This window comes from Peromyscus leucopus, chromosome 1, assembly GCF_004664715.2.
Source record: "Peromyscus leucopus breed LL Stock chromosome 1, UCI_PerLeu_2.1, whole genome shotgun sequence".
Lineage (NCBI taxonomy): Eukaryota > Metazoa > Chordata > Mammalia > Rodentia > Cricetidae > Peromyscus > Peromyscus leucopus.
The window spans coordinates 117994988-118018980 of NC_051063.1; the positions used below are offsets into that span (position 1 = coordinate 117994988).

Below are 23993 nucleotides of genomic sequence, written 5' to 3' on the forward strand. Positions count from 1 at the left end.
CACATAATATCCACAAACACCTCCACCTCCCTGTTCCCAGCCCCAGCCCTCTTTCTCAAACCACCCCGCAAATCCACATCCCCCAAATGGAGGTCTCCCATTGGGGAGTCAGCAGAGAGGCAGGGTGCTGGGGAGGCTCTCAGGTATTTTTGTTCTTATTGAAAATAACTCCTTTTCTCACAAAATATATCCTGATAGGGTTACCCACCATCTACTCCTATAATTATTCCCACTATCTTGTAACCAGGTCTTTCCTGCTTCTATTTCTCATTAGAAAAAACACAGTCTTTAAGGGATTATAATATAAGAAAATGTAACTTAATAAATTTAAACTGAAACCAATACATAGAAATTAAATAATATGTAGAAAATGAAGAAAAAAATCTCAATGGAAGTGACAAGAATCAGAAAATCTGTTTGTATAACCCATAGAATCTTATAAATACAAATCTTATACATACAAAGGAAATGTTGCATAAATATGTGGGAAAAATTTTAAATGTAAAAGACAAAAAGAAATTGACAAACTTTCAAAAACTGTAAAGACCTGACATGACATTGTGAGACAAGGAATTTTCAAGGATGATATGGAGTCTGGTTTCTGCTGGCCATCTACTGCTTTGCATGCAGCCAAACCTTAAAAGTTGTTAGGTTGCCCAGTGATATAACCTAGGAATCAATTAGAGATTGCATTTGACTTAGGAATGAGGGCATGAGTCTATATCTTCTTTCAGCTCTAGGTCCCTATTTGGTAGAGACTCATGAAAAACCCATGCATGCTGTGTCAGTGAGTACACACATTCATCAATCAAGTGTACTTCATCCTCTCTAGCTTTTATACATTCTGAGAGGAGGCAATTGATAAAGTCAATACATTTAGGAGCAAGTGTTTCAATGTTTCTCACTCTGCTAATGTCTTGCTTAGGCTGCAGGAGGAAGTTTCTCTGATGATGACTGAGGAAGGCATTGAACTTTGGGTATAGCAGACTGCCATTCAGAATCTTTTATTAATATATATTTTGGAAGAGTTGTATTTGGCTCAACCCTAGGTACTTGGGTAATGTAGTCTGAGGTTCTTGGTCATGCAAGCAGTGTTAAGTATGGTGTCTATCTAGTGGAGTATGCCTCAGTCAAATTGGATATTGGTGGGTGACTACAACATCTGTCCTACCATTTAACTAGCATTCAGTATAGGCAGGATAACAGTGTACTTTAAAGAGGTTGAGGCTGAGTTGTTTTTGTTTTTTCCCCTTTGATGGTATGTAGAATATTTTCCTGCACTGAAGATTCTAACATATCAGAGTGAATGTTCCATGTAGACACCAGCTTTACATCTCCATTTTCAGCAAGTTGTATAGGTGTTGTCTTCAGCCATGGGACTTTGCAATCAGTGTGTTAAGAACACCACTTGAGGACACACTGGGTTGTTTTGGGTTTGCTGTGGGACCTCATTGTTTAATGCTTCAATTAAATGTAACCTAATCCTGGGACTGGATGCTTCATTAGTGAAAAAATTATGTCCATTTGGGGCTCTTTCTCCCTTATTATTGGCTGATTTCATTTAGATCACCTCCATGGATGTGTCTATGTTAGGAACCTCCTATTTTACTAGATTTTCAAAAAGCACTCAAATGGCCTCCAGTTTAATTGTTTCTCTGTGTATACACGTCCTATTCCCATACTCTGCCCCTCTTGCCATTTGATAATCCCATCCAGCCCCTTCCACATACATTGTTACCTTTCTATTCTCTGTCCATTTCCTTGGAAAATATTTCTGGCCTCCCTAGTCCCTTATTTTGGACTTGCCTCTCTATGTCTGTGGATTCTAGCTTGCTTGTCATTGACTCAAAAGCTAATATCTACATATAAGCCAATACATACCATATTTATCTATTGTATCTGGGCTACCTACTGAAATGATGTACCTGTGAATTTTATGATGTTTTATATAAATGGCTGAATAATGGTACATTGTATAAATGTACTGCATTTTATTTAACCAAGTATTTGTTGAGAGCCATCTTGGTTATTTCAAATTTCTGCTTATTATGAATAATAAAGAATAAAGCCTACCATCCAATTCCAGTGACATGGGTACCTCCTCCTGGAATGCGCTGTGACCAGAATCACTGGATTAATCCTCACATGTTAGCACAACACTAGTTCCTTTTGATTGTAGTCATGTCATGTTGAAAAAAAGGAGAATATACCATACTATACTAAAAGTTCATACTGGTAGGGAATTTAGATGGACCAAACCATCAACTTACTTTTATAGAAAAGTTATTGAGAATAATCTTTCTTAGAAAACTATACTTTCTTCCTCACCAACTTCACAAATGCTCTGACTGAATGTGTTTGAGTCCTTGGCCAAAAGAGGTCCAGCTAAAAACGGTTTCAGCTGAAAAGGTTTCAGCTGAAAGATGGATTCTGCCAAAAAGCATTTCCGAACCAAAAGGGCCCTTGTTCCTGTGTCCTTGTACCTTACATACCTTTCTTAGCCCAGCCATATTACATCCCAGTGCTGAAATTAAAGGCATGTGTGCTTCCCAAGTATTAGGATTAAAGGTGTGTGGTCCACTGCCTGGTTCTGTTTCTTTCCTAGAATTAATCAATCTCATGTAATCCAAGGTGGCTTTGAATTCACAGAGATCCAGACAGATCTCTGCTTTCCCAGTGCTAGGTCTAAAGGTGTGTGCCACCACTGCCTGGCATTTATATTTAATCTAGTGGCTTGTTCTATTCTCTGATCTTCAGGCAAATTTTATTAGCATATACAATATATCACTACATTTCCCCTTTTAGTCTAAAATAAAAGATTATATCTAATATAAAAAACTATGTACAAAAAGTACAAGTGTATACAATATATACAATCAAGAATTACATTAACAATTTTTCAGTGCTTAGATATTTGACAAATTAAGAGAAAATACTCCATTATTTATCCTACTTTGGTGAGTCTAAATATTACATAATGCACTTTCTATCCTAACTAGTGTTACCAACCAAAAACTATCTTTTGCTATCTTTCAAACATATCAACTTTAGAACTCTCTAGTGAGTTTCTTTTCTGAATTTATTACTAAGGAAAACTATAACTATCTACTCTTCAACTCCCTCAGAGACTGGAGAAGGAAATATTAACTGAGTAAGTAGAAAGTGCAAGTAAGCAACTTACAAAAATGTGAGGAATGACAGAAATAGCTGGCTTCCTGAACAGTCATATCAGTTATTCTGCAATACTGGGGCATCCATCTTTAGCCTACAGGCCTAGCATACCTCATAGACTCATCTGTCAAGCAGGATTTTTTGAAGGGCTGTCCTACTTTGTCTTGTAATGTTTTTCAGTCCATTCTTTTGTGTCCCTTTGTCCCATTTGGACAGCATAATGTCATCAGTCAAGGCAAGGGCATTGTCTTCTCCAGTGGCTAACTTGTCACAAAGAAAGTGAACTCCATAGAGAATTTATTTAATACCCATCATCTTCTCTGAAGTAGAATGATGCTACCAAGAGTAGACATGTATCATATATATTAAAATAATCTGTTATTAAAATGTCCTAAGTGCCATATTCTCTAGATCTCTGAAATATGTAAAGATGACCTGTCTATCTAAAATATGCTTGACCTTGGAAACATACCTAACTGCACTACAAATTCAACTTTCATTTCTTTATATCCTAATTAGTTGGTAATAATAACTTTCAAGGACTAGCAATCTGCATTACATTGTTCCTTGAACTGTATAGGTATAATACCTTAAACAGGAGTAGAAATACATATATAATATGATCCAACAAAAATAGTCTCAAATTTGTATCAAAATTGTGGTGGTATTGTGTTCTCCAAAATATTGTGCACTCGAATAAACTTATCTGGGGTCAGAGAACAGAACAGCCACTAGATATAGAGGCCAGAAAATGGTGGCACACACTCCTTTAATCCTATCACTTGGGAGGCAGAGATCCATCCAGATCTCTGTGAGTTTAAAGCCACACAGGAAACTGCCAGTCATAGTGACTCATGCTTTTAATCCCAAGAAGTGAGCATTTAATCCCAGAAAGTGATGGCAGAAAGCAGAAAGGTATTTAAGGCATGAGGACAAGGCATTAGAGCTGGTTAAGCTTTTTCAGCTTTTAGCAGTAGTACAGCTGAAATCCAGTTGGATGAAAACTCAGAGGCTTCCAGTCTGAAAGAGGATCAACTGAGGAACTGGCAAGGTAAGGAAGCTGTGGCTTGTTCTGCTTCTCTGATCTTCCAGCACTCACCCCAATACTTGGCTCAGATTTGTTTTTATGAAGACCATTTAAGATTTGTGCTACAAAAATTTGTGTACAATATACAAAAATCCAATCCAATATAAAATATTTAAAAGTACTTTCTCTTTGAAAGTAGATTCAATAATCTACTCTTTATCACCACACATTCAGAATAGTAATGTAATGTAAAAGAGTAAAAGCCCCATAGAAGATATTAAGAAGATATTTCTCATTGTCTGCTAGCAAACCAGTTCAGTTTCCTGCTGTCCTTCACATCTCTGTGGCATAAGTAGTGGTATGTGCCTCTAGAGCAGTGGTTCTCAAACTTAATAATGCTGTGGACCTTTAATAAAGTTCCTTAAGCTGTAGTAACACCCAACCATAAAATACTTTCATTGCTACTTCATAACTATAATGTTGATACTCTTCTTAATTGTTATGTTAATATCACGTGCAGGGTGATATGGCAGCTCCAAAGATATCCTGACCCACAGATTGAGAACTACAGCTCTACACCTTCCAAGTATTTCAGGTTTGAATTGTATGCATCAAAATAAACACATTTTCTTCCTCTTATTGTTGATATCAGAAAATCAGGAAGAAAAGAGAAAATATTTTGCTAAAACCAACTCAACCAATTTCACCTGTTTCTTTTGGAGATATATAGGATTGATTCAAATATAGCATATAATAACCACATGGGTCCTGTAAGTACAATTAAATATCTTCTCTGATTTATACAACAGATGTTAGGAAGAAATTCACCTATTTTTGACAATAAATTTTTATTTTCCCACGAATGAATGGGTACCAATCACTTATCACTAACAGAGAAATATTGGATAAAATATGAAGGATCTTTTTTATTTCTTTAAGAACAAAGAGAAAAAATCAACTGGGTGTCCAAGTGTCTTCCTGAAAACAGCATAAAGAGATCATTAGAAATTAGGCTTCAAATATGATAAAATTAAATCAGACAAATTTGTTTATGTACTTAATGCTTTTTTTCTAGACTCATTCCTATAGTAGCACAAGTCTTGTTATTGTGTTGGCTGAGAATTTGATATCTGAAGAACTAAGAAGAGACATTAAGTAGAGAATTAGATGCAATACATTTTTAATGAATATACATTTATGTCTAGATAAATTAAGGAAATCAGTATCATAGAAACTTTTTAACATCTGTGCCACTTATGCCTACATAATCCATTTCTTGCCTTGAAAACATTCCAGTTATCTAAACTGGAAAGATCACATCATTGAGTACTGCTCAGGCATATACTGGTGAGATTTAAGTACCAATAAAGGAGGTATTACAAATTCTCTCAACTTGCCTTCCAAGAAGAGAGATTCTCTCCAAATTCCAAAACTCTAGAGCTATGTAATAAGGCTTTGCCTAATTTGAGTCCATTTTTTTTTCTTCAAACTCTATTGATCCTTCACTCAGATATTCCTCATATTTGTCTGATATTTGGACTCCTATGCAATCTCTACTATGGGATGTCATTCTGTATGCTGTGAATATGTGTTGGTCAGATTGGTTGATAAATAAAATGCTGATTGGCCAGAAGCCAGGCAGGGAGTGTAGGTAGGGCAAGCAGACAAGGAGAATTCTAGGAAGAGGAGGGCTGAGTCAGGAGTCTACAGCTAGACACAGAGGAAGCAAGATGACAAGGCCGAACTGAGGAAAGGTACCAAGCCATATGGCTAAACATAGATAAGAATTATGGGTTAATTTAAGAACTAGTGAGTAATAAGCTGATCTAATGGCCAAGCCGCTATAATTAATATAAGCTTCTGAGAGATTATTTTATATTTGTTTGTGGGTCCTTGGTGCCGGTCAGGACAGGAGAAATCCTCTGACAAGTCAATCTCTCTCTCTCTCTCTCTCTCTCTCTCTCTCTCTCTCTCTCTCTCTCTCTCTCTCTGTATTTTATGTCCAGACCACAGAACCCCTCCTGTGTTCTCCTCCCATTCCCATTCTCCACCTAACTCCTGCACTGGCCTCATGGACCTCTCATCTGTTTCTGTTCATAAAATGTCAGTGATCGCATGGGTATCAACAAGCATGGCACATTATGTTGCTGTAGGACTAAGCTCAACCCCTTATATTAAGCCTGGGTAAGTCAACCCAGTAGAAGGAATAGGTTTCCAAGAGCCAGACATAATGCTAGGGACAGCCACTAAATCTATTGTTAGGAGTCCCACAGATAGACCAAATTACTCAACTGTTCCATATATATGTAGAAGGTCTATGTCAGTCCTTGACTGGCTACCTGTTTGTCAGTTTACATTCTGTGAGCTCCTATGAACCCACATTAGTTGTTTCTGTGGATTTTCTTGTGGTTTCTTTGACCCCTGTGGCTCATATATTCATTCCTTCCTTCCTTCAGCAGGATTCCCTGAGTTCTGCCTAGTGTTTTGTTGTGGGTCTCTTCATCTCTTCCCATAGTAACTGGATGAAGCCTCTCTGATGACAATTGGGGTACCCACCAATCTATGTGTATATAGCAGAATAATTTCAGGTATCACTATATTGAAATGTTTTCTGTTGCTCTATCTTTTATCATTTGGCCATCCTGCCTTTAGTTCCAGGTGCTCTGGGAAGTGTCAGGAGTGAGCTCACCCTTGTGGTATGGGTATCAGGCTGGACAAGACATTGGTTGCCCATTACCACAATCTCCATGCCTCACTTACCCCAGGCACAACCCACAGACAGGATGCAATGTGTGTCAAAAGTTTGGGGGCTGGGCTGGTGTCCCAATCCCTTTACTGGAAGTCTTGCCTAGTCAAATGTGATCCCAGTTCAGACTAGGTATTAACTTTTGCTAGAAGTCTTCCATTGGTTCATCCTTGTAGAATACTGGGAGTTTTCCTACCACAAACTCTTACCTGAGCCCCGAATACCCCCCCATACATTCTAGTCATCTCTTTCAGTACCCTCCCTCTCCATCCCTGAAAAAAATTCCTCTTGTTCCCATTCATAAACTCTCCCAGTTTATACAGGAGATCTCTTCATTTTCTCCTTCCCAAGGTGGTCCATACATGCCCACTTGGGCTCCCCTTGTTACCTATCCTCTCTGGGGCTGTGGATGTAACATGGTTATCCTTTACTTTACATCTCATAGCCACTTATAAGTTTAGTTTCTGACTCTGGATTACCTCACTGAAGTTTGCTTTCATTCTAATTTTCCCTGTCCCACATCCCACTTTATTTAGCACATTGGGTATTCAAAGGCATTTTTCCATTTTTGTCATAGGACAACTATAATTGTTGGCTTTCATAGAGGCAGAAGTATTTATTGTACAATAAAGAGCAGAAAATCCATATCTATAAACTGAGTTTACACCTTTGCTATTTATAATAGAAGAACAGATATAATGTTACATAGACATTTCGGTAAGGCTAGTGACTGCAGTTGTAGAGATATTTTTATAGGGATGAAAGTCATTCTAGGAGGGGTAATTCTATTGATGGATGTGACAGTGGTATTGTCACAAATATCTTTGACAGCCTTCACAGTGCAAGCTGCAGCAGAGACTTTGAGAGAAGTAGCCTAAGGGTACTTCAGGGAATCCATTGTGAGTAGGGATATTATTGGGACGATTGGCATAGAAAAATAAATGTTTGAGATTTTTTGATTATTTCTAATATCTGTATATACGTGTACACACACACACACACACACACACACACACACACACACACATATATATATATATATATATATATATATATATATATATATATATATATTCAATGCAATTCCCATCAAAAGTCCAACAGAATTTTTCATAAATCTTGAAAGAACAATTTACAGCTTAATATGGGAACACACACACACACACAACCAAACCAAACCAAACCAAACCAAACCAAACCAAACCAAACCAAAACAACAATAGCAGGATAGCTAAAATTAACCATGAATAGTAAAAGAACTGAAAGAGGTATCACCATTGAAGAACTCAAAGTGTACTACAGAGGTACGGTGAAAAAATAAAAGTATCAGCATAAAACAGACACATTGATCAATGAAATCAAATAGAAAATCCAGGAAAAAATCCACACATCTATTGACATCTGGTTTTGATTAAGAAGGCAGAAATAAACTCTGGAAAAATGACAGCATCTTTGAATAATGGAGCTAATCCAATAGCTTGATGATCAAAATAGATCCTTATCTCAATGAACAAAAATCAACTCCAAATTGATCAAAGACATCAAAATAAATTTGCATAAACTGATCCTGATAAAAAAAGAAAGTGGATAATAATCTTGAACTCATTGACATGAGAAAAGCCTTTCTTTACAGAACACAATTATCACAGAATCTAAGGTCAACAATTAATAATCATGACCTAAAGAAACTGAAAAACTTCTGCATTGTGGAGGTCTTATTTGCAGTCTACAGAATGGGAAAAGATTTTTTAACAACTCCACATACAATAGAAGGCTAATATTCAAAATATATAAAGAACTCAATGATCAAGAAAACAAATAACTCAGGTAAAAGGTGAGGTATATTTCCAAACAGAGAACGCTCAAAGGAGGAAACTTAAATGGCTGAGAAACATTTTGAGACATGTCCAACATACTTAGTCATCAGGGAAACACAATTCAAATCTATTGCTGTTGTGAATGAAGATGTACAGACACTCTGAAAATCAGTGCGGCAGTTTTCAGGAAGATGAAAATAAATCCACCTCAAGGTCCACCTATACGATTCTTGGACGTACACTGAAATGTTGCTCCATCCTACCATAGAGACACTTGGTCAAACATACTCATTGCTGCTTTATTCATAATAGTCAGAAATTTGATACAAACTAGATATGCCTTAATTCAAGAATGGATAAAGAAAATGTGGTACACTTATACAATAGGATATTAGTCAGCCATTAAAAATGTCTTCAAACAATGGTAGTAGGGGTATTTCTAACTCTTTTACCATCCCATAGTACATTTTGCTTCCTACTTGGTTAATTTATCCAGTTATGATATGACGGTATATGCCTAGCCTTCTTGCATCTTGTTATGCCTACTCTGGTTGATTTTACTGCTAAACCTGCTATTTTCTAAATGGAATTGCAGGAACAGTTAATCTTGGGGAGAAGAGAAGTGGAGGAGGGAGGGAAAAGAGGCTATGGTTGAGAAGTATTGTATGAAAAAATAATAAGTAAATAAAATAAAGTGAAATATGAAACACCATAGGTAAATAAATGTGATTAAAAAATTATCCTGAGTGAGGTAACCATGACCCAGAAATACTTATAGGGTATGTATTCACTTATATGTGAATATAGCCTTTATGTTAATGATGACCAAGCTACAATTCAAAGAACCAAAGAAGTATAGAGTAAGGGAGTAGGTGGGGAGAGATCTCATTTGAATAGTGAAATAGAATAGTTATGGAAGAAAGGGTCAATGGAAAAAGGGAATTAAATGTGGTGGGGGAGAGAAAAGGGGGATGATGGAGAATTATGGGGAAACACAACTAAAAATAACAGTCTTTGGAACAATATTACAGAAACTTCATACAGTAGAAGCGTCTCAAAATAAATACACACATGAAGGTAATCTACAGGAAGTCATCAAATAATGAAGAAATAGAGTCTGAATTGGCCATATATTTTCATTAAATGAAGCTCCCAGTATCTGTGTTGGGTTATGTGACACTGAATTTTTCCCCACAGGGGTCCCATTGGAACACCCAACACAACTCAGGCCATTGCCAAGTCTTTGAATTGCAAAAACTGACAGGAGACATCATTGCTTAAGACAAACGTGTACATTTTCACTGAACATGAAGAGTTGAATCATATTCCCTTGAGTGTCTTAACTCTTATATTCTAGTTTATTTGTTACAAGGAGGAACTTTCCATGCTACCAAAGCAAAATGTAAACACCAATCCCTTCATAAAAATTATGATCTACAATGGTATCCTCCCTGCATGCTAGTGCAATGGTCATGAATATTTTATGGGAGTAACCAAACAAGGTCTGATATGATTCAAGCTCCATGCTGCAAGATGAAATTCATACCCACCACCGACTGGATGATCAAGAACCTGAAACTAGATAGCCCCAAGGTCTAAGATAAAATAAAATACTACTGTTCTAAAAAAAGAAATTAAATTTAGAAAAACTTAGCAATAAAACGATGCCTAATGACAATGCCCATTACTCATAGATTAGTATCTTGCTCAGCCATCATCAGAGAAGCTTCCTCCTGCAGCAGATGGGAACAAGTACAGAGGCCCACAGCCAAAATTTGTGCAGAGAATGTGAGACATTAGATCAGTAAGCCTTAATGGTATGTCTCCATCAAATGCTTCCCCTCTAGGCTCAGGAAGCCCTGTGCTAGAGAAAGCAGAAACAGTATAAGAGCCAGAGTTGATGGAAGTCACAAAGTAAACAAGATCCTCCAATTCAACATGATTTATGCACGTGTGCTTTCATAGAAACTGAGGAAGTATGCACAGGGCCTACATGGGTCTCACCAGATGGGGTCCTAGAGCTGAAATGAGAATTGAGACATACCCTGACACCTAACCCAGGAACAATCTCTAATTGGTAAATGCTTTCAAGGAAAAATTTAGTTTCTTCTAAGAGAGTTTCACTGGATAATCAAACTAAACTTAAGGGTAGGCTACACGCCAAGCATTAGATGGCTAACAGAAAATAAAATCAAGGGCAACATTTGAGGTTTCTTGACCCATAATTTCTTTTCAGGACATTTTGTTTGTTTGTTTACTTTATTTTTATAATCATGTTGTTTTTAATTTTCATTATATATATATATATGTGTGTGTGTGTGTGTGTGTGTGTGTGTGTGTGTGTGTGTGTGTGTATGTATGTATGTATTTCTCTGATTTCTCTGTTTTGCCCTACAACCTGGTGTTTTAATGGGCTTCTTCAGTGTTTGAAAGATTGGGACTCTCCATCTACATGTTTTATGTGCCTTTACCTGTGCTTCTTTCCCATCTGTTTATTTTGTGTTATTGTAATGCACTAGTTTTTGTCTTATCTTGTTTTACTTTATTTTGTTAATAACGCTCTGAAGGCTGTTTTCTTTCTAATGAGATATAGAAAGGTGATGGTTCCATGCCGCAGACCACCCAGAGGGAGACCACCACTGCGGAAGAACCAGGGAGAAGGCTCAAGGAGAAGTCAGGAATCGGCGAGGAAATGACAGACAGACACACAATGTGTTGATGTGCTGCTGCAGATTTACTTCTGCAAAATCAGTGCTTATATTCTTTTACAATCAAGGAACTTGGCAGGGGGTTACATCAGACTGTTAACTTTTACAATTACTAAGAATCAGCAAAAAACAATAACAAAGTACATCAGTATCTTTTTCTGTGTAGTGCAAGAGACAATAACAAAGTACATCAGTATCTATTTCTGTGTATCACTTCCGCAGCTTGGAGTTCATTGCGGTTGTTGCTTAAGGGCATGATCTCAGAATTTTGTGAAATCTGTCTCGCGCCAAACATCTGTGGGAACCAGATTTTTACCAGTCAAGGTTTAACTCACCCTCTATATACTTTTTGTATAATTTCATTTATTTCTTCCTCACTCCTATATATCCACTTATCCTTCCAGTTGTCATGTACCCTTCTATACCAATACCTTGGGGCTGGCTTCATATTTTCTATGATCTGCTGTCTTTCTTCTTTACTATAAAGGCACCAAGGCTTTCTAGTCCTGGCTAGCCTTTCCATAAAAGGCAAATCACTCCAAAGTTGTTTCTTTCCTTCATGATTCACTCATCTATTCCCAACTTCATCATAGCCTCCCGTATATGGGAGCAGCTCTAGGTAATTTCCACTCTCAGGGGTCCACCTAGGGGCTGTCCACCAACGCCCCCCCGACACAGAAAAGACATACAGAGAAAAAGCATGATTAGTGCCAACAAGGACTGTCGCCAAGGCCATCTTGTCCTCCAGGGCCTCCTGGAATCCTCAGGCTGCATGGCAACTGCTGATTGCGGGGGAACTGCCTGAGGCCCCGCTCCAGGAAGCTTCAACCTCAGCCCTTCAGCTGCCGGACTCCAGCGCAGCGGCATGCTTTGCTACAGCTACACAGGTGTCACAGCTGTGGGCGTAGCAGTTCCAGATGGGAGGACAGATGAGGAGAAACTAGGAAAAGCAGAGGGAGGGGTAACTATAATCAGAATGAATTATGTAAAAAAAAAAATCTCTTCAAAAAAATGTCAAAAACAAACCTCTTTGAGGAGTGTGTGTGCTTGTGTGTTTTCCTCTAGAAACCCCTGACCAATACAATTTCTTTTTATATTCTACCCTGGAAAAAAAATCCTAATGTTACCTTCCTCACTGCCTCCTTTATCTGTTTGTTTCTAAGACTATAGATGATAGGATTCAAGAATGGTGGGAAAACAGTATAAAATACAGAAAGAGTAATCTGCTGCACTAACTCTGAAGTTACTGGAATTCTTAGGTACACATAGGCACCTGAAGTAAAAAACACAGACACTACAATAATGTGAGGGACACAGGTGGAAAATGCCTTCCCTCGCTCCCCTTTGACAGGAACCCTCAACACAGTGGATAATATGTGAACATATGATATGGAGATGAAGGTAAAGCAGCTACCACTGACCCCAATTGCTGTCAGGAGAATTAAGAGTTTGTTGTTAAAGGTATCTGAGCAAGAAAGCCTCAGCAAAGGGGGGATATCACAGAAGATCTGAGGGACCAGGTTGGAGCGACAAAAAGATAACTGGAAGGTTTTGATAGTGTTCACACCCGCAAAAATAAGAGAGGTAAGTAGGGAAGCCAGTGTCATCTGAACACAGAATTGGTGGTTCATGATCACAGGATAAAGGAGAGGTTTACAGATGGCCACATAGCGGTCCTGAGCCATGACAGTAAGAAACAGAATCTCTACACATGCACAGAAGAAGACCAAAAAGACCTGTACTGCACACCCAGCCACAGAAATACTCCTGTGGTTAGTGAGAGAGTTGACACAGGCATTGGGGACCGTGACAGAAACATAGCACATGTCTAAGATGGACAAATTCCTGAGGAAGAAGTACATGGGAGTGTTCAGGGTCTGGTCAACTGTGGTAGCAATGACGATGGTCATGTTTCCTAATAGGCTGCCCAGGTACAACAGCAGGAACAGCACACTGAGTAGGACCCTGAGCCCCCAACTCTCCGCAAAGATCTCTAGGAGGAACTCCGTCACCAGTGTAGAATTGGACATTGTCTCAAAGTACAAGTTTATCTGAAAAAGAAAAGCAGAGACAGAGAATAACCTAAAATAATTATTAACATTTTTCTTATTTATTTCAGTTTTCTAAAACTGGCCATTTTGTGTGAAAAATCAAATATATGTTTCTTTGGCTTATGTACATATTTTTTCTCATCATGCTAAGTTGTTAATACACAGATGTGTGTCAGTCTTTCTGATTGTATGGTATGATGATAAACACTTAATGATAATTTTCATAATAATAACTGTCTCATTAGCAGTTTTTAACTGTTTTAACAAATATTAAGTTATTTTTTTAACAAATATTAAGTTGAGTAATATATGGCAAGTCCCTCTTCCAGATAAACTACCTGGAAGAATTAGAAATACCCAGTGAATTTTAACATGTGAGAGATCTATTTAAAACCATGTTTGTATATTTATTATGATATATGTATTTACATTTGGAATGCCTCTGTGCTCTATGATTATTTTCATAAATAAACACAAATGTGTATGTATATGAGGAGGGATGGGGAAAATGAGAGTGAATTTCAGAGACATGAACATAACAGGACATGTTGAGAAAGATGAAGCAAGATGAGCATTGAAAAAGTGGGAATTTAAGCAACTGTCTCAGATTTTGGAACATCTTGGACCTACAGAATAAGCCATTTACCTGAAAACCCAAACACAGTTAAACTTGTCTGCTTTTGGCAGAAATTTCTCTTCTTGGAGAAACTTCAGGTTTTCTTGAAAATCAATCATATTATATAGATGATAATTTCCATTTCTTAAAATCAAGTGTTTTTATATGTGAACAGTAGCAATATACATATTACAGCAAACACTAGGAATATTGTTTGGCTAACTAGGTGGCATAAAGGCAACTTTATTCATAAAACTAAACATGATGCTCTACATGACACCTTTTATGTTCTTGTGAGTTGTACTCCAAGTTTGATTGACTCTAATATATGATATAGAATGTCACACCATGTTCTCCCAGTAGTGACTGTCATATTCTTACAGCCCTGATTAATGCATAATGCAAAAAAGGAATTTCTAAATTTATAATCAAGTTCAGGAGTATAGAGGTCAAAGCTCATGAAATTAAAGGCAAACTGCTATCAGTTTTTTTTTCAAATACTGTAATGAGTTTTATCAATTTGTCAAGGCAACCAAAAATATACTTCCTGGATATGAAACTCTAACTAATTAAAAGCAGCCTATGAAGAGTTGAAAAAGCCTCTATGAAACAGACAGAAAACATGAAACAAAGCAAAGGCAAGTGGTGAGATAGCCACAGTCACTTTTTTCATGAAAGATTCATATGTATTGAATGTCTTTTATTTTTCAGTCTCAAAATATCTAAAAGCATAAAATGCACAAAAGTTAAGAAAACCTTACTTAGTGACAATAGATAGCCGAGTGACACAGAAAATTAGCATTAATTAATCCTATTTGCACAATTTATTTCATTTCAAATACTGGTAGTAAACTATTTTGTCAAGATGCAAAAAAAGAAAAAAATGTTTTCCTAATGATATTATTATAGCCTCTATTGAATAGATCATCCTATCTGTACTATATTTGACAGATATCTTTCAAGAACATAGTTTAAAAATGCCCACAATATACTTAAGAACCACAGTAGGGTGAGCAGGGAAATTAAAAGGTGTAACTCAAGACTTATCTTTAAAGAATACAAAACCTAACACATTTCTCTTTCAAGAGTAAATGATTCTTAATGTGGGTTTTATCAATAGATTACCCACATTGCAAGAGTTTAGCAATTCTGGTGTCTGTTATGTGTGCAGAGTCACCTTCGGTAGCAGTGTGATGTGGCAAACTAAGATGAGTAAATGGGGATCAAATAAGGAAGCAGCACCCATGCCTTTTTTTTTTTTTTTTTTTTGGTTTTGGCTACAGCATGCTACAGAAAAGGAAGTTTGGTCACCTACCAAGAGCATCCTTTGACAAAAGTCCATGATGGCCATGTCAAGAACGTTATATACCAAGTTTTGCAAAAGCATGGGATGACATCTGTGAGATTTTTCTTGTTTTGTTTTGGCTTTTTGTCACAGGATTTCTCTGTGTAGCTTTAGTGCCTGTTCTGGGTCTCACTCTGTAGACAAGGCTCTTCTTGAACTCACAGAGTTCTGCCTGCCTCTGCCACCTGATTGCTGGGATTAAAGGCAAGTGCCACCTCCACCTAGCTATCTGTGAGATTTTAAAATTCTTACCATGTACATATTTTAAATGTAATATCAGTGTTGGAAGTTATATGATGACAATATAGTAACAGAAAAGACAACACAAAACAATATTGTATGAAGTCTTTGGCAAGTTGGCTAGTATCATAACTACAAAGAAAAAAAAATCTAACTGTAGTTGACTGGTGAGTGGCCATAAGGAGTGTGACTATGTCCATGATATTGTCCCACATGGGAGATGTCTTTCAATTGTTCTAAGCAGTTGTGAAAATTAATGTCCTGGTGTTTCTTGTGAGAAATTGAAAGAGTATGGGTGATTACAGCAACCTCTATCTGTATTGCTCATTCTATTCATCTCAGTTGGTTCTGACTCATTTTTAGTGATTGTTATGTGAATTCCTGGGGCACTGGATCCTTCTCTGAAGAATGAGTGATTATACTGCAATTATTTAGTCTACTCCTAGAAGTAATTAAACAATGATTAAAAAGCAGACTTTAGTCAGGTATACTACACCTGGTACAGCAACAGAGGTTAGGGACAGGAAATGTGTGTTTCAGTGGACAGAGTATGTGTTGGGGAGAGGGAGTGCCAAGTGGAATACAAGCATAGAGTAATTTGGAAAAGGGAGACAATGAGTATTTATCTCACTGTTAGCCTGAAAAACTGGGAAGCAACTTTATTTATATGTAAACATTACACTGAACTATTTTTACTCAAAAAGCAACAATATCAAAACTCAATTCTCATATGAAGAGATTTAAGCATTTTAAAATTTGAAACCACAAGTAGTCAAGGAAAAAAGCTCTACAAGATGTGGATTATATTTTGATTTATATATATTGAAGGTTATAATGTTATCCATCAAGGCTTCAGTAATGAGTTAGTTTTGTCTCACCTAAATTTCAATTTCATTTGTTTGGAATCTATGTGTTTACTTAAAAAAAATGGCAACTGGAATGGCACAATATAGAAAGTCATCTGGTGATTCATTTGAAGTAAACAGTGTCTTTAAGAACAATTTTTACATCATTTGAGTCAAGAGATATCTTGTTTTTTTTTTTAATTTTGCTTTGTCTTTTGAGTTGGAGAGATGGATCAGTGGTCAATAACTTGTAGCTCTTGCAGAAGACCCAGGTTCAATTCCCACCACCCACATGGAGATTCATAACCAGCTGTAACTTCAGTTCCAGGGAAATTATGCCTTCTAGTTTCTATAGGCAGGAAGCATACACATGCTGCATTGTACATACATGCAGGTGAAATACTCACATGTAAAAACTAAAATAAATAAGTATAAATTAAAGAAAGCCAAACAGTGGTGACACATGCCTTTAATGCCAGCACTCAGAGGCAGAAGCAGGCAGATCTCGGAGTTCAAGGCCAGTATGGTTTACAGAGAAAGTTTCAGAACAGCCAGTGCTACACAGAGAAACTCTGTCTTGAATAGCTAAAACAAAACAAACCAATCAAAAAAGAATAATTTGACATTTACCTATATAACATGACTTGATTCTTTTTATTTTACTTTCTTTTTCTTTCTTATGTTTTTACTAGCCATAATTAAATTAATTGAAATATGTTAACTGTGTAAATGAAGAAATATAAAATTATGAAAAAACTAATTATTTGTGTACCATTTACAAGAGTTTAACTTCAGATTTAACCATACAGGTAGTTGAGATGGAAACAGATATTTCATGCAGAAAAAAACCTAAGTAAACAAGAAGAAATATACTTTTATTGGACAGTACAAAATTTAAGTTAAAAAATTGTCACGTGAGTCAAGGTTATTACCAAGTAAAAAGATATCAAAAGGAGCTAATTAAAATTACAAATACTGTGCTTTTGACCTCAGAGCAGCTCAATATAACAGCAAGTTGTCAGACTTGCAATCATTACTACATTGAGGCAATAAAGGTTTGAATAGTTGGCCTACATTAACTACCAAAAGTCATATTGAAAATCAGTTTTAAAAATTGTATGTATGGCCGGGCAGTGGTGGTGCATGCCTTTAATCCCAGCACTCAGGAGGCAGAGGCAGGCAGATCTTTGTGAGTTTGAGGCCTGCCTGGTCTACAGAGCAGGATTCAGGAAAGGCACAAAGCTACACCGAAAAACTGTCTCAAAAAACCAAAAAAAAAAAAAATGTAAAAATGTAGGTATGAACACCTTGAACTAAGAGGATGTAACAGAAATATATGGAAAATTTACCTCAGGAGGATCAGGATAAGTGTGCACCAAGTATCCTCCAACACTGTGATTCATCAGTTCTTCAGCAGCTGTGAACACCTCTGTGTTCTGTCTTTCATACATTTACAGCAGCATGGATGGTCTTGGAGAATATTATGCTGAGTGAAACAAGTCTGACATACCACATCCTGAGGCAAAATAAGTCTTAACAAGTTAGGAGACAAACTAAGTAACTCCAAATTCATTTTAAAATTATAAGGTGAACTAGGAATCAGTGATAAAATGGGAAAAAAAAAAATATCTGTCATTTAAAAATAGATTAAGGAAGAACTCAAATACACCTTGGAAAATATGTCAGATCAAAGAGGTACGGTATGACAACTATTGTAGCCAGCAAGTTCACCTCTTGAGGACTATTAATAACAATAAACACATATAATTAAGTAATATGAAAATGAAGATAATTAAAATTTTAACTGAAAGCTTTTTGTATCAAGTACCAAAACGCAAAAACACAACTTAAACCTCAAATTAGCAAGGTTTGAAGTAAATGTTAGAGCAGAAACACAAAGATGGAGTTTTGAAAAAATGTAAAATAACAAAGTAATGAAAAAGATATATCATACAAATAAAATTATAAAAAGAGACAAGACATTAAATTGATGTCACAGCAAGTAATGACTGCTGAGAGAGGAAAAATTAGCAACGACTAACTAGTTACTCAGTACAAAGTGGTCAGCCATGAAACCATATGCACATTAACAAACAAAAACGGATTCAGCAGGCTGTATTTATAAATTCTGCATATGCATATTTGTAACAATAATAATAAAAGCAAAAGAAAACATCTACTTGAAAGCAGGAGACATGGTAGTGGTTGGGAAAGGGAGCATTTAAGGGGTTGGAGGTATAAAAGGGAAAGTGGGAATCATGTAATAATACTTTAATTAAAATATATAGAAATAACAAAAACGTTGCTGTAGAAATAAAAGGAGCTAGGATTAAAAGCTGTGTGCAAACAAGTACAAAATCAGTAATGAATTCATTTCCAGAATTCTACAGTTTATACAGACTTAGCTTCTTTAAAAGGTAGGAAATTATCATGCCAGTGAATATAAGGTAAGGATAACAAGTTAGAATTTTAATTCCTCCCCACAATGAATATTTTGGGATCAGATGGTTTCATGGACAAATTCAATAAAAGTGAAGGAAATTTTGCAACTAAAATTGTAAACACTTAAACACTAATTTTAATAAAATTATCATCACTTACATACCAGAGAAAGACAAAGTAACTTTGAAACAGTAATTAGGTGAATAACATCAATGAATTTAAAAATACTGAACAAATAATTAATAGATCTTATATGTTAATGCATTAAATCTGTCCAAATACTTGATTAAATATAATACATCTTTGCATTGGGTAAAATTTCAATATAAGCAATCAGTCAGTGATATTTACAGATAAATGGATAGACACAAATCACATATTAATGTCAATAAAAACATTTATGTGGTCCAATAAAATTCTTGTATAAAAATTAACAATGCGTGATAGGATAGAATGCTTTTTAGTGTGAAAAAATTCATTTCTGAAGGTTTGATAGAAGGCAAATCAGACACTCCTCTCATCCCATCTGCTAACCTCCCATATTCATGAGATTTCTTTCTAGATCCTGAATACAGAATCAAACAGGAAAATGAAGGGCCATTCAATGTTTCATGATGCTGCCATGTGGTTTTGGTTTTGTTGCTTTTTTTGTTTTGCTCTATTTTTAGATTATAATACAATTACAACATTTTTCTCTTCTCCTTTCTCTGTCCAAATCTTCTCATACACCCCTCTCTGTTCTTTTTCAAATGCATGGCCACTTTTTTTAATAAGTTGTTATTTCAGGCATATATGGAATTGTGAAAATATATGAATATTCATATATATTGCTAAATATAACTTGTTCAGTCCATATGTTATTTGTATGTAGGTTTTCAGGGATGACTATTTGACTCTCTACAACCAAATTAAAACTTCCAGTAGGTCACTTTGAAAACCAATTAGCATTACTTGAATTTAAATATTACAGTGTATACCTTAGAAAACTAAGCATCCATGTTTAAAAACTAAGCTCTTGCTACTTCAATTCCAGTATAAACATGGAAAAAATTTATTACATCCTGAGGTTCTTAATGTGTCTCTCAATGATGAATATTCATATTTGCATATTTTTAGAACTAATATACCAATACACATTCATTTGCTGACATTTCTTTTTTAAAAGACCAGAAAAGATGATACTCCAGGGTAGCATGTCAGCATCACATGGAACAGCAACTGATGCAGACACACTGCTTGCAAAGGACACATTTCCCCTTTTGATAAAATTCATAAAGTTCTTTTCAACCTAAAGAGAAGAATTAATCCTCTAGGAGGAAAACAATGCATTAACATACACACATAACCAGATACTTTTGTATCTATGAATGTAATTTTAGACTTTTTGTAACATCTGAAGACAGGCAGAAATTTGCCTTTAAAGGTGAACATTTAATATTCACAAATTGCCTTTATAAATTTATTTTAAATCCTATTACTTTGATTTAAAACTTTTATACTTGGTTTTCTGTGGGAAGCCTACAGTTGAAATATTATTTAAAGAAGCAAGTTTAGACAGGATTGGGCATATATACATATATATGTAACAACAAAAATGGCTTAGTTATTGATTAGGAACAAGTAAATAAGAATGAATCCTTTCTTTACCAAATAAGAATTTTTAAAATTTGTTCAGTATATTTGATATATTAAGCATCATTTATTTTTTAAAAAATGAAATATATATCATTTCAATATATTAATCTATATTTATAGTAAAATAACATGTGATAACACTAAGAAAAGTCTTTAAGAACCAGTCACATGCTGGTCATGCAGAGGAACTGGATTCAGATTCCAGCATCTACTGGGTGGCTCATACCATCCATAACACTAGCTCTAGGGGATACAACACTCTCTTTTGTCCTCTAAGGGTACTGCATGCACGTGGGATGCACACATCCAAGCAGTCAAAATATCCATACACATTTATTCAGTAATATATACGCACACACACACACACACACACACACACACACAAACACAAACAAACACACACACATGTTTAACAAAAAATAATGAAAAAAGGCATGAAATTGAAAGAAAGCAAAATGGGGTATAGAGGAGTATTTGAAAGGAGGCTGAAATATAATCATAATTTTAATAAATAAATAAGCCTTTTAAATATTTTAAAGAAAGAATTGTACAGAGGAAATTTAACATCCCCAAACCTCTTTCAATGTAAAACTTTTATGAGATTAATTTATACTAGTCATATAAGCATCTTATTATATATATGTAATACATACACAAATATATTAATATTATATATAGCACAAATTTAAAATAAAATATATTTGAATGTTATATAACACTTAATGTTAGCCAAGGCTGAGAAACAATGTCTATGTTATATAAAATGTTTAAATTATTATGCCTCTTCTGGAATTTGCTTATATAGAGTTGTGCACATTTTTCAAATATTGAGTAATAAAAAGCTTTTTGAAAGTACTAAGTATTATTTTGATGGTATAGAGACACAATGATGAGCTTTTTGGTTTGATATGTGACACTTTAGTCCACCACAGTCCATAAAACTGCAAGATTTCTCTGTGATTGCTTTTCTCTTAAAGTGATGTAACACTGTCTTCAGACATTTTTTTAATAAAATTACTGGTTGTTTCTTAGTTAAAAATATAATATGGGTTTTTCTCAACTATTCAGGACTTCTAGTTGCAAAGCCTTTTCTATCTTAAAACCTTTCAAACTGAAGTGGGGAATTGTTGGGAAATCCCACTGTAAATAAGGAATGTCAGAGTAAAAACCATGATCACAGGATACTCACCAGGCATTGTTCATCAATCAAAAATGAGAATGAAGCTCTCTGTTATTAACTTTTCCTAATTAAAGTCTTAAAGATAGTTCATCCTGTCTATAACACATTACAGAAATTTGCTAGATGAGTAAAATACCATTCTTGTTTTTTAAAAACTGACTAGTTTTGCTCTCTTTTATCTAAAATGTAGGCATCCTCCTGAGTGCAAAGGATCTAAGAACACAGGCTTTAATTGGGACAAAATGCCCCGAGGTAATCTATGTAGGTGATGATTTTCATAGAACTGGTGAAAATTGACCTAATTAAAATCCATGAATAGACACCAGAAGAAGACCAGACAAGGTCTCCCCTGAGTCACTTGAAAGTGTGGAGATCATGATGGAGATAATGAAATAGAGTGGGAAGGACAGGATAGGTTCCATCATCTCAAAAATATTTTGGGCACCTGCACAGACCTCACAATAACATACTCTGCTTTTTAGCATCTCAAACCAATCAGATATTCAATCCCCTACCCCCCCCATTTCTCTCTCTCTCTCTCTGTGTGTGTGTGTGTGTGTGTGTGTGTGTGTGTGTGTGTGTGTGTTTCTCTCGGTCTTCTCTGCTCTCTTCAAGCTGAATAATGGTACATATTCCTTTCAAATTGAAAACTACTCAAAATTTGATTTTTAAGAATTGAAACAAGTGTGCAAGTCCTTGAACATTCATTAACTATCATAGCATAAAGACCAATAGCAACATGCTCTATGTTGCTTTTAAACCTGCTTTTAAACCCAATGATAGTTTTCAGTTTCATGTTTTTTTAATTAAGGCTTTCAATTCCTTTTCTTAGATTTTGCAGATTTATGAGCATTATGTAAATCAAAATATAAATTATGAATTACACTAAAATGTTTTTAAACATACAAGGTATTTCATGAAGCTGTAGTTTACTTCCCATAAAAGTTTGAGAGATAAGAATATTAGGGTTTCACAGTTGGTTCTTACGTTGTTCAATATTAGCAAGTAAAACATCTTCAAATTTGATACCCCCATTTAAAGCATGAAGATTACAAGTTTCAGTAAATCCAGTACCATAGTTTGAGTCTAAAAGACAGAGGTTACTAACATCCTGCAAGTGAGAACACATGTTAAGTATCCAGTTCTTTCTGCCACAAAGGAAAGGCTGAACTTTATTTTTGTTTGTTATTGTTTTAAAATTATTTTTAAAATAATTTTATTTTTATTTAGTTCACATTTTAATTAAAATAGCATCATGTCTGCCAGGTGGTGGTGGCACACTCCTTTATTCCCAGCACTTGGGAGGCAGATGCAGGCAGATCTTTGTGAGTTTGAGGCCAGCCTGGTCTACAGAGGGAGATCCAGGAAAGGTGCAAAGCTACAAGAGAAACCCTGTCTCAAAAAACCAAAAAATAAAAAATAAAATAGAATCATATCACTTTCTACCCCCTTTCCTTCTATTTAGATTTTATTCCATATTCCTTCTTTTCCAGCCCTATTTAGATTTTAAATGATTGACTCTTAGTAGTGGTTTAATGGAAGAAATGCAGGAGAGTTTGTAGTTTGCGGCTAAAATGATGTAGAATGCTGTAATCTTAGATTAATTGGCCACTCTGGTAGAGATTGAGACCAGAGTAGTAAGGAAAATGTGTGCAGTGAATGTCCATCTCATGAGGTATTAGAAGGAAACATGGATTTTCTTGGGGACCATTTTGTCAGCTATATATGCTGTGTCCTGAAGGAGAAGCTGGCTGTGGTCCATGTGTACTGAATATTTGAGTGGGGCTGAATTACAAAACAATTGACTAAGTTGTTTGATGAAGAAACTTTTAGTGCAATATAACATTAAGGTTGAGACATGGTTATTTAGCATTATTGGGGTTTAAAATGAGAATTAAATACAAAGGGATTAAACATAAAATGCAGCAATGTTAAAGCTATGGACAAGGAGGGTACAGAAAAAAACATCTGTAATTGTTAAAAAAAAGATTAGCCCATTATGAAAAAAATGTGCTATGCACTGGTATAACAGGAACGATATCATGAATGCTAAACCATACCTGCCAAATGTTGTAATTTATCAACATTCAGATTTATTCTAAAGGAGGAAGATGGTGTCAAAAATGCCACTAAAAGATTCCCTGCTCGAAACAATCACCTAGAGAATTAT

The 23993-nt window shown here is 35.6% G+C and overlaps 1 protein-coding gene across 1 annotated transcript; it reads right to left on the minus strand.

Moving 5' to 3' along the window:
* Positions 1-12560: 12560 nt before the first annotated feature.
* Positions 12561-13499, minus strand: LOC114687723 (olfactory receptor 14C36-like). Its single transcript, XM_028862357.1, has one exon. It carries the CDS (start codon positions 13497-13499, stop codon positions 12561-12563), a length of 939 nt encoding a protein of 312 aa, XP_028718190.1.
* Between the last annotated feature and the right edge of the window lie 10494 nt (positions 13500-23993).